The sequence below is a fragment of the Protomyctophum parallelum genome (genome assembly GCF_964188405.1).
Source record: "Protomyctophum parallelum genome assembly, chromosome: 11".
In the NCBI taxonomy this organism is placed as follows: domain Eukaryota; kingdom Metazoa; phylum Chordata; class Actinopteri; order Myctophiformes; family Myctophidae; genus Protomyctophum; species Protomyctophum parallelum.
The window spans coordinates 7,826,296-7,837,835 of NC_139707.1; the positions used below are offsets into that span (position 1 = coordinate 7,826,296).

The 11,540-nt window shown below is 44.7% G+C and overlaps 1 protein-coding gene across 1 annotated transcript; it reads left to right on the forward strand.

Moving 5' to 3' along the window:
* Positions 1-5,128: 5,128 nt before the first annotated feature.
* hsd3b1 (hydroxy-delta-5-steroid dehydrogenase, 3 beta- and steroid delta-isomerase 1) lies at positions 5,129-11,098 on the forward strand (the record flags this gene model as incomplete). Its single annotated transcript, XM_083776149.1, has 5 exons — positions 5,129-5,279; positions 5,837-6,001; positions 8,773-8,966; positions 9,062-9,265; positions 10,682-11,098. 5 exons carry the CDS (start codon positions 5,129-5,131, stop codon positions 11,096-11,098), a joined length of 1,131 nt encoding a protein of 376 aa, XP_083632275.1.
* Between the last annotated feature and the right edge of the window lie 442 nt (positions 11,099-11,540).

The window sequence follows — 11,540 nt, forward strand, 5'->3', positions numbered from 1 at the left end:
TTCACCCCCCTCCGTACATAAGTACATATTCTACATAACATACTTTTCAGAGGGGCCACATTTCTGTACTATAAATTATTGTTTTTTGACTGGTTTTATGTAAAAAAAAAAAAGAAATGTATACTGGATTTATTTATTGTTTTAAAGGAGAGAAAAAAAGAGCTGTATGCTGTATTCATCATGATTAAAACAAACAAAAAAAGTGTGCTGAATGTAGTCAAAGAAAATACATAAAAATAATCCAATGCTGAAAGAAGCCTTGGGCTGTCTGCCATCCTTCCAGATAAGACAGAGGAATGTCCTCAAACTAATAATTATCCAAACATGGACATGTACTGCAGGCAGCTGCAGCAGCCATGAGCATGATGCAAATGATGTCCTTGGACCCACAATATCTGATGAGCACTCCATTAAGTGATACCAGATCATAACGCAAAGTTTCGCCTGAAGCTTTCATTTGCCAGTGTTTACAGTGTGATATGCGACTTAATCAATTACAAGGAAATATCACAGTTTGTGGGATGAAAGGACAGAAACACAAAGAGAGAGAGAGAGAGAGAGAGAACATCCCTATTCGTAGATATATTTGATTAGATAATTATAGAAAGCAAAGGTGACAACATCATTATGCGGGAGGCGCGCCTACTGAGTGACAAAAAACTACTTTCTGGCCAAGTCCAAACAGAAAAGTCCTATCTGTCCTGGGCCACTGCCAGACTGGTAGTCTGGCAGTGTGCCGCGGGTTCGACTCCCGATCCCGACGGCCTTTACTTCATGTCTTCCCCCCATCTCTCTCCCCATTTCCTGTCCCCAGCCCAGCCTACTGTCTGTCCCTCCATAAATAATATAAAATAAAGGCGAAAGCCAAAACAAAACAAAAACATTAAAAAAAAAGTCTTATCTGATTGCATTACACAACATTAAACTAATTTTGCCACTCACTATAGTATGCATGCGCAGACACTCTATAGTTACAGCAAGGAGTTTGACAGTGAATACAATGCAAACTGTGAGTCCAGAAGTTCCTTTTTTTATCAGTTTCTCAAAGGACATTATGATGAGGGAGGGAAGACAGGGCAACTGACCTTCAGTCATTCAGGACCTGTGGGTGCTTGTGTGCACGTGAGTGTGCGTGTGCGTGTGTGTGTGTGTGTGTGTGTGTGTGCGTGTGTGGTTTCTTTCCTCTGCTCAGTGTGACGTTCAAAAACATTTTAGTGGTTCATTAGGTTTACAGTAAGTCATTTGTGTTTGGGATAAACATGTCGGTCATTAATTTGGATCATCGGCCTCTAGCTGGGAGGGACAATATGACCATGACCAGCTGTGATTCATCGTTACTAACGGGGAGGGGACATGCTCTTAACCTTGACACATCACATCTTTTGGTGGACAGTTATTTGTTTTTTGTTGGCTGCTCTGGCGTCACCATGCAGCCTTGTACGTTCCATTCTCAGAAGAGCATATTGGGCTGCAATAAAAAATAAAAATAAATCGTTGCGAATATTGTATCGTTTACTTTTCCGATCAATCGAATAATCTTGAAGTATGTTTTATTTTTATATGAACGAATTGACGCAAAAAAACTTTTAATAAGCGACTATACTAGTCTGATTAACCACCTAAACCAATTTTAAACTTTGCCGTACCAGTGACACACAATAATCCTACTATAAATGGTCCCTCCCACACCTGACAATTGATTAGCCTACTTAACCACAGTCAGTTTGCCCTCTACACACACAGGCAGATACAGAGATATCCATGTGGGACAGACAGTTAAAACGGGTGCTATGACAAGTTGACAACAGGTATTATTAGGTAGGTTCCAAAGTTGCATCGTTCTCAAGTAGGCCGGTGGCCGACGGGCACGTACAGGTCACACACAACAAATACAAACTTTTTACTGTACATCCTTTACTGTAATTCACCACAGGTCTTTTTTTACGTCAATAACCAAAGTTCTTTGCCGAAAATAGCCAATACAAGATCACACTGTGTTGTGAGCTTGTAGAACTGCTACAGAATAGGGACACTAGGGTTCCTGTGGTACATTTATGAATTTATGATTCATAATCGATTAGTTCAATTGCTCCTTCGCCTGGAAAGGAGTCAGCTGAGGTTGGTTCGGGCATCTGGTTAGGATGGCTCTCGGGCGCCTCCCTAGGGAGGTCCTCGACGCACGTCCCACTGGGAGGAGACCCCGGGACAGACCAAGGCGCAGTTGGAGGAAACCCATCGACTCACTGGCCTTGGAACGTCTCGGAATCCCCCCAGGAGGAAGTCACTAATGTTGCTCTGGAGAGGGAAGTCTGGAGCACTCTGGTGGAACTGTTGCCCCCGTGACCCCACCACGGATAAGCGGTTGAAGATGGATGGAGTTCAATTAACTGTTGCACGCCTAATATATTCACTCAAACACTGTCTGTTTGTACTCAAGTGCAGTTTGGAGCTATACTGACAACTCTGTTTTTTAATGAGAGCTTATAAAACGGCTCCAGCAGATGTAAAGTATCTCCATCCTTTAAAGACACACTACGCTACATTTCAAAGCCACTATCCTAGTTTTATTCTAAAATACATTTATCTTCGTTCTATTGGCAGTTATACGAGCCACTTTGAAGAAAAGGGGGCTGAAGCATACAATCTGTTCAGAATAAGCAATAGACAGGAAGACAAAAACTTTTGGTGTCTTCCATTAAACCAGTGGTTTTCAACTGATTGTGAACCAGGGAACAACACCCTGACTAAGAATCAACCTGGGGACCACCACCCTGACTAAGAATCAACCTGGGGACCACCACCCTGACTAAGAATCAACCTGGGGACCACCACCCTGACTAAGAATCAACCTGGGGACCACCACCCTGACTAAGAATCAACCTGGGGACCACCCCCCTGACTAAGAATCAACCTGGGGACCACCACCCTGACTAAGAATCAACCTGGGGACCACCACCCTGACTAAGAATCAACCTGGGGACCACCACCCTGACTAAGAATCAACCTGGGGACCACCACCCTGACTATAGAATCAACCTGGGGACCACCACCCTGACTATAGAATCAACCTGAGGACCACCACCCTGACTAAGAATCAACCTGGGGACCACCACCCTGACTGAGAATCAACCTGGGGACCACCACCCTGACTGAGAATCAACCTGGGGACCACCACCCTGACTGAGAATCAACCTGGGGACCACCACCCTGACTGAGAATCAACCTGGGGACCACCACCCTGACTAAGAATCAACCTGGGGACCACCACCCTGACTATCAATCAACCTGAGGACCACCACCCTGACTAAGAATCAACCTGGGGACCACCACCCTGACTAAGAATCAACCTGGGGACGACCACCCTGACTAAGAATCAACCTGAGGACCACCACCCTGACTGAGAATCAACCTGGGGACCACCACCCTGACTAAGAATCAACCTGGGGACCACCACCCTGACTGAGAATCAACCTGGGGACCACCACCCTGACTAAGAATCAAGCTAGGGACCACCACCCTGACTAAGAATCAAGCTAGGGACCACTGTTGTGTTGGGAGGGTATAGGCTAAGCTTAGCGCTTTCACAACACTTGATAATGCTATGCAATATATACATACCACTGTTTCTAGTGGTCCATGGGATAATAGGCCTGCAGGTGGTCCATGGGAAAAATGTTTTTAAAATATAAATAAAATATCTTTGTTAGATGTATTAAAATATGTTTAAATAATACAGTATTTCAAAAGTCCATCAAATGTAAGAAAATATTTGAATCGATAGCCAATAAAAAGATTGAAATTAAATCATGACTGTTAAGGGCTTGATTTCATTCATTGCACGATATACTACGTGCAACAAATTGTATCAAGCCAAGGCATTATTTAACTGAAATATAAGACTGGTACAGAGCCAAAATATATATCTTTTGAGAACCACTGATCTATTCCTATCCCACGGTTACACTTCTCTTACTGTATCCATCCTCCCATTAAACTCAGGTTAACTGATACAGTACTGATAGTGACAGAGCAGACGAATGGGCACATTTCCTAATAATGATGACTCAATCAGGTATGCTGTAGACTGCACCCTTCTTGAGAAAACTCCCTTTTCTGTGGAATTTCTTAACCTCAGACTTCCCAGTAACTGATAACATTTATGCACTTCCACGTCCGCCAAAAGTAGTGCATTGTTCCGTGGAAGAAAATACAAAATATTCACTTTGCTACAATACTAAATGCATGTTCAGGGACCACATGCAATACCTTCACGGACCACCAGTGGTCCATGGACCACCTGTTGAAAACCCCTGCATTAAACCTATAAATCAGGGTGGTTAAATTCTATATTTTCAATATTTTGTTCAAGGCCAAGATATCGCCAAAGTACCATTCATGCTATATTTCCCCCCATCTTTTATGAAGATCCGGTCTATACAAATACAAAATCTTACATTAAGACTGTAAATCAAACATTACCATAAGTACTTTACATTTTGTGTTGTCAGCTCCACTCTGTATCATTGTTCCATTTAGAAGCATGCTGTTATCTTGGTCTATTCCATGGGTAAAGGGCAAAGGCTCTGTGTACTTATTCCAACGTAGGCTGTCCTTGGGAGATAGCAGATTTAAAATGTCTCCCCTCCCCTCCCCTCCCCTGTGGGTGTCTGTCTGACTCCTAAATGCATCACATTCCATCTCGGTGTGCCAGAGACCATCCCGTCATTCACACTTTCCCTCAGAGCTGAAAGGGTTGTTGTTACATTTGGGGGGGTTTGTTTCCAAAGTAATCTGCGACTTATAAAAAAAGAAGAGGGTTTTTAAGGTTCCAATCGCAGTGCCACAGACGTGCAGAAGCCTAGCCATCGACTGCTTCAAAAGCAGTTATTTTCTATTCGGAAAAGAAAAGCTGTGTCCGCGTCCACATCACATGTTGTGACCATGCCAGGTGTTTTCAGCACTCCATTATGAGTTGTGCATTGAGCTTTTCAAGCATCAAGGTACATCACCTTCTTTTCTGACACATTTTTCCATAGCTAAAAAGGACAGTGACAAAAAAGGACAGATAAAGGCAGAAGAGACTGAGGGAGGTTGTGAGTGCACTGAATACCAAAGTGCTTAGCCAGCCATGTCTCTGAGCAGCGAGGTGTGCCTGGTGACGGGGGCCTGTGGATTCCTGGGACAGAGGCTTGTCAAGCTCCTGCTGGAGGAGGAGAGACTGGCCGAGATCCGTCTACTGGACAAACAAGTAACGCCTGAACACGTCAAGTCTCTGGAAGGTAAATGTCGAAAAACATTTAAAAAAACTTTTCCTTTTCAATTATCATTCACTAACCGTAGAACTATACTAACCTGTCCTTAACCTGTCCTTAACCCATCTGTGACTTTACAATTGTAGCCACTTTAACCATATTTGTGTACTTTGACTATTCAAATATAGCAGATATACAAGCTCGCAGTGTGCCCTGAAGAAAAATCATGAAAATGTATGCAGATCTTTGAATATATAATTTTTTTAAAGCAAACATTTTTAACTCAAATCTTTGCTTGATAAAAACAATTTTGAGTTGGTGGTGTCCGCGGCCAAATTTGGAATTGGCCTCAGGTCTTAATGGGTAAACTACTCCTTCAACCTCAGGTCCATTTGGTCACTCTGAGAGTTATATGGGGGTCAGAAACAGTTTGATAACTATTATGGAGTACATTTATATTGCTGATGTTGATTTGTTGTTTGTCTGACTGTACAGTAGAGACCAAGGTGAATGTGTTGTTTGTGTATGTCAGACTGTACGGAGGAGACCAAGGTGAATGTGTTGCGTTTGTGTATGTACTTTAGACTGTACAGTGGACACCAAGGTGAGCGCGTTCGAAGGAGACATCAGAGACAGCGACGTGCTGAGGAGAGCGTGTCGCGGGGCGTCCATCGTTTTCCACATCGCGTCTCTCATCGACGTCACCGGGGCTGTGGACTACAGCGAGCTCTACGGGGTCAACGTCAAAGGTAATACTATATACAGTATATAGGCCCGTCTGAAGCTATTTTACACAATCCTTCAGAGTCGTTTCCATTCATCTGTATTGACCCATTAAGACTTGAGACCAAATGCCTTCTAAAATCAGTAGGACTCAAAAGTGTTCAAAACTAGCAGATGCACATCTTTGTAATCGGGTTTGTATTGTATTCGTTGTCATCATCTGCCCTGTGCAAAGCCTAAACGGCAAACAGAAGAAAAAAATAATAATTATCCTCCAATGAGGTTTCTTTTTAATTATTAAAATACGAATTAAACACATAAAACAAAAGGCGGGTATGTCGTATTACGCGCGGTGGAACCCTGGATTAAACAATTAGCGGCCATCAAACTTAATGCCAAAAACACAATTAGAAAATTAATAGCAGTTATTTGAATGACAATTATTCATCATTTCACTCCCTCTGCCAACCTGGGGAGAGCAACGGACTGACCTCATGCTTCCTTAAGGTCAATGCATGGAGTCCAAGCCGCTTGTTTTCACCTGACAGCGGGGGAATTTCCCCCGGGTTGGTCGTAGCGCGTGGAAGGAACACATTATTCCAACCAGTTCCTTTCAGCTCCATCAGGTGCCCCGGCGGGCCAGGGGGACAAGCTTTCTCTTCTCTTACGTCTCTCGTGTGTTTACATTTTGTTCCGTATTCATTGGGAGGTAGAGAAGGCCGATTGGGAAACGGAAGGTCCCAGGTCAATCCCGTGCTTCCCCCTGAGTTAGTATCGAAGTGCTGAAGCCCTAACTGAGCAGGTTGGTGCCTTGCATGGTTTCCTCCGCTGTGTGAGTGTGTGTGTGTGTGTGTGTGTGTGTGTGCGTGCGTGTGTGTGTGTGATTTTAAAGAACTGCCCTTCCAGGCACATTACATTTCAGGCCAATGGTTCCCTTCCTTTGGCTTTGTTGTGATTGGTTGTGAATGATAGCTGGGAGGGAGTAAACAAGAGTCCCAGGCCCTCTTGTGGTGTCTAAGGGTAATGAACTGTATAGTAGGATTTGTTCTCAGTGTTTTTAATGTCAAATTAAGATGTATTTTTGTAGAAGGAGGGCGTTTCGTAAGACAGGCTAAGGATCTCAATGTCAGGATCAGAATGAGAATGAGTTGTGTTGTCACACCACAGGGTTACAGGTGCAAATCAGTGGGTGAATTGTGTTTTTGTGTCAGCTCCATCATTTTGTTGTTTTCCAGGAAAGAAAGAAAAAGGCGGTGGGCAAAGAGAGGGAGATTAAGGGGGAATTTAATGATCTACTAATGCATACTGTCCCAAATACTAGTGCCAATGGATGACCCATATCTATTTTTAGTAGTGGAGCGAGTGCTTTGATTGCTTCGTTGAGCAGACGCCTTTGCTTGCACACAATATGAAATATGTATGCGTGTCCACATAAACAGAAGTACAAGAAAGCCTTGTACAAAGGACACAAACAAAGAAAGCAGGAAGAAAACAGACATTTACAAAGTGCATATACGGCAGAACATTGTTACAATGGTGTTGGCATACTTGTCGAACACAGGGGACCGTACCTATGTTCCCTCAGCTCTATGTTCCCTCAGCCTACGACAACCTACCTCCTCCCTCACCCTAACCCTAACCTCCCCCGGGGCAGACACATAAACCTAACCGCAACCCTCTCCCGACCCGCAGCGCACCTCGGGGCTGAGGGAACATAGAGCTGAGGGAACATAGGTATGACCCCGAACACAGCAGACAACAATCATGGATGGGTAAAGGAAACAGCGCCTCCTCCTTGCTAACTCCTTTTAGAGAGGCAAGCCATTTGACGGCCCCTCGCAACCAACTATCGTGTGCAACAGTGCATGTGCCCTATACCAAAGACAAAAACAAAAAGTTTACATCTGTAGCCTAGCTGTGAGATGGTCTGCTCTAGCTAGGTGGTTTCCAGCCCTTTTCATTCCAAGGCCCATTTTGAATTCAGCATTTGAGCCACGGACCACCATGTGTTGATGTGGTAGCCTACCGCCATTAGGAGAGATAACAGGCAAACATTGATCAAAATAACAATTATTCCTACCATTCTCTAATTGTGTAGATTTGTAAATAATTAAGTAATGCAGATGTTTAACAATAGAGAGCGTAACAACGAAACCAAATGGACCCGTAGCCGTAGGGGTCCATTTAGGAAGGGGAGCGACGCAACAGAACCATATTCTTCCTGTAATTGTTTATGACAGACAGACAGACTGGTTCACCGATCTGAGCACCTGCCCCCCTTCTCTCCCTGGTAGAAAACGGAGAGCGGAGTGGAAAGCGGATAACTGACTGTAAAGGTCACACACAGATTTTTAGCAGCGTTTCTCCATCGTTTTTCTGAAAAACGCGTCCAGTGTGCAACCACCGTTACTCTGCACTGTAGTTCACTCCCACTCTTATAGACCAGGAAATGTGTCGTGTTACGTTTGCCAAGACGTTTCTGTTTCTTGTGAAAACAAAACGCCTACGGTATCCGAGGCTACATCAGACGCAGCTGTGCATAGCCTAATTCAGTGGTTTTCAACCATTTTGATACCAGGGCCCATTATTTATTCTGCATTTGAGCCACAGAACATGCACCATTTGATGAGGTTTAGTCCACAATTCCATGCTGTATTGATGTTGGTACCATTAGGAGAGATAACCATGAGCAAAAATAACAATTCTTCTACATTCTCAAATTCGCATGCGGCGCATCACCAGTGTTGCATGAACATGAACACAAGTGTTTCTTCATGTCCTTCCATGGTTCTTCCAGGGACAAAGCTCCTGCTGGAGGCGTGCGTCCAGGAGAACGTGGTCTCCCTGGTCTACACCAGCAGCATCGAGGTGGCGGGACCCAACTCCAACGGAGACCCCGTCATCGGCGGCGACGAGGACACGTCCTACACCTGCTCCCTGAAGTTCCCCTACAGCAGGACCAAGAAGCAGGCGGAGGAGCTCACCCTGCAGGCCAGTGTTGTCGCTGACGCCTTAAACGATGACGAAAGAAATGTTTTGTTCGTCAAAACTAAAACTAAAAGTAAAACTAAATGAACTGATTGCAGGCCCACGGCGAGGTGCTCCAGAACGGAGGCCGGCTGGCCACTGTGGCCCTCAGGCCCATGTACATCTACGGAGAGGGCTGCCGCTTCCTCCTGCGACACATGGCGGACGGCGTCCGAAACCAACACGTCCTGTACAGGATGTCGGCGCCGGAGGCCCGCGTAAACCCCGTGTACGTGGGCAACGTGGCGCTGGCGCACCTCCAGGTATAAGGGCCGATTCATACTCCTATTTTACCGCTGTTTCGGCGCTGTAGTGCCGAAATGATTTCGGCTCGTCAGACATTTTCAGTAGCACCGAAGAGCCGACTTTAGGACGGTACCCGCCCCCCCCCCGAACCTCAAATGACGTCACATTGTAGGCTCTACAGCGCCGAACCGACTTTTATTGGGCTCTAAAATAGCAGTATGAATCGGCCCTAAGGGGGTGAGCGATACGGTGAAAGATATGGTGACACAGTGAATGCACATTCTATGATTTGCGGTTCTATACCTAAAAACTAAACCCATTGAGATCTGAGAACAGATTCTAGAAAATGTCTTCTAAATCCTGAGAGTTTCCTGAAAAAACCTTTGTTTCAATAATTCAGTGGTGCTCAAACTATTTCATGGCAAAAAAAGAAAAAGAAAAAGATTGTCTGTCCTGATGAAGATCAAAGCCACCGAAACGTCAACCTAATAAAGAGCAACATTTTGGCAAAGTGTCTGACAGTGTGCGGGTTCTTTCTTTGTTTTTCAAAGATACCCCTTTTAACACATTCTGACCTGAGATCAGATTCATACGAGGTTTTCCACTGGACACACGCTGGTCTGATGAACCCATTCTGACCTGAGATCAGATTCTAAAAACGTCAGTCGTTCTTCGATTTTTTCAAAAATAGCAGACCTACAAGCTCGTATCGCGCCACTCGGTGGCGCGATATGAGCTTGTAGATCTGCTATTTTGAAATAGCTAAAGCATAACATAATGCTAAATGGGTGCCCGTTCAGAATGGGTTAACACAACCCATGGCAGTACACTGCAATAGAAACGCAGCATTTCTATTCTATTTTGTACGTTTTATAATAAATAAAATACGCTAAATTACGTCCTGGCACAGGGGGTTATATATAGTGCTTAAAACGTAACCTGTCGTTCCTTGAACGATATATATATATATATATATATATATATATATATATATATATATATATATATATATACATATATATACTGTATATTCAAATATTTGCAGGATTTTCGGTTTCGGCCCAAAGGTAGAAAATATATCACCGAATAGTGTATGCAATTAATGCATTCAAAAGAGCTGAATAAATGTTTTATGGACCCATAATAGTGATTATTATTTAAGTTAAGTTTTGCCATAACCATTTATTTTGCCATAAATCAGGTAGCTTTAAGGTACGGCCATGACAGCAATGGTAGGAAAAAATATATATAATAATCATATTTGGATATTCGGTATTCGGCCAACTGTTTCCTATATTCGGTTTCGGCCAATAATTTCCCTTCCGGTGCATCCCTAGTAATCGCAACGATATAGTGCTTGAAAAATAATGGTGATGTGATGTTCTATGTTTCCCTATGCCAACCCTCCCCCCCCCCCCCCAACCCCCCTCCAGGCGGCCCGGGGGCTCGGAGACGCCCGGAAGAGATCCAGGATAGGGGGCAACTTCTACTACGTCGCCGACGACACGCCGCCCGTCAGCTACTGCGACTTCAACCACGCGGTGATGTCGCCGCTGGGATTCCGGATCCAGGACAAGCACATGCTGCCCCTGCCACTCCTCTACGTGATCTGCTTCCTGCTGGAGGCGCTGCGCGTGCTGCTGCGCCCCTTGGTGCGCATCGCCCCGCCCCTGAACCGCCAGCTCCTGGTCATGCTCAACACCCCCTTTAGCTTCTCCTACCACAAGGCGCGCAGGGACCTGGGCTACGCGCCCAAGTTCACCTGGGAGGAGGCCCACCGGCGCACCGTGGACTGGCTGGCCTCCGAGCTGCCCAGGGAGAGGGAGAAAACATGGGCTAAGAAAGCCTGATTTTATGTTCTATACAGCAGTGTCCTCCCTCCTGCCTCAAAAGAGCAGAGCTATTCAAGCTTGTAGATCTGCTCTTTGAAAGGCTTAAGTGACACGGTCATGCTATGGGGTATTTTAAGCTTTAGCAATTACAACTCCACAAGATGCACAATGGTCTCAGCTATATCTCTGGTCTTTTAGATTCCCTAATGGAAAAAAAAACCCTCACACTTGTGTGAAGTGAGGGGCGCCTCACTCTTTTAAAGAAATACCGTATTCTAAACAAACATTAAAAGTCCATATTATACTTGGCTGCTACATGATGTCATGTTTAGTACTCTAAAACAAGCATTAAAAGTCCATAGACCTGGCTGCCATATGATGTAATTTCCAAAAGCCAGACATTGGCGGGGCTATAGCGGCTAGCGCCCGTCAAAAACAGTTGACAGCGGAGAGGTGTAAA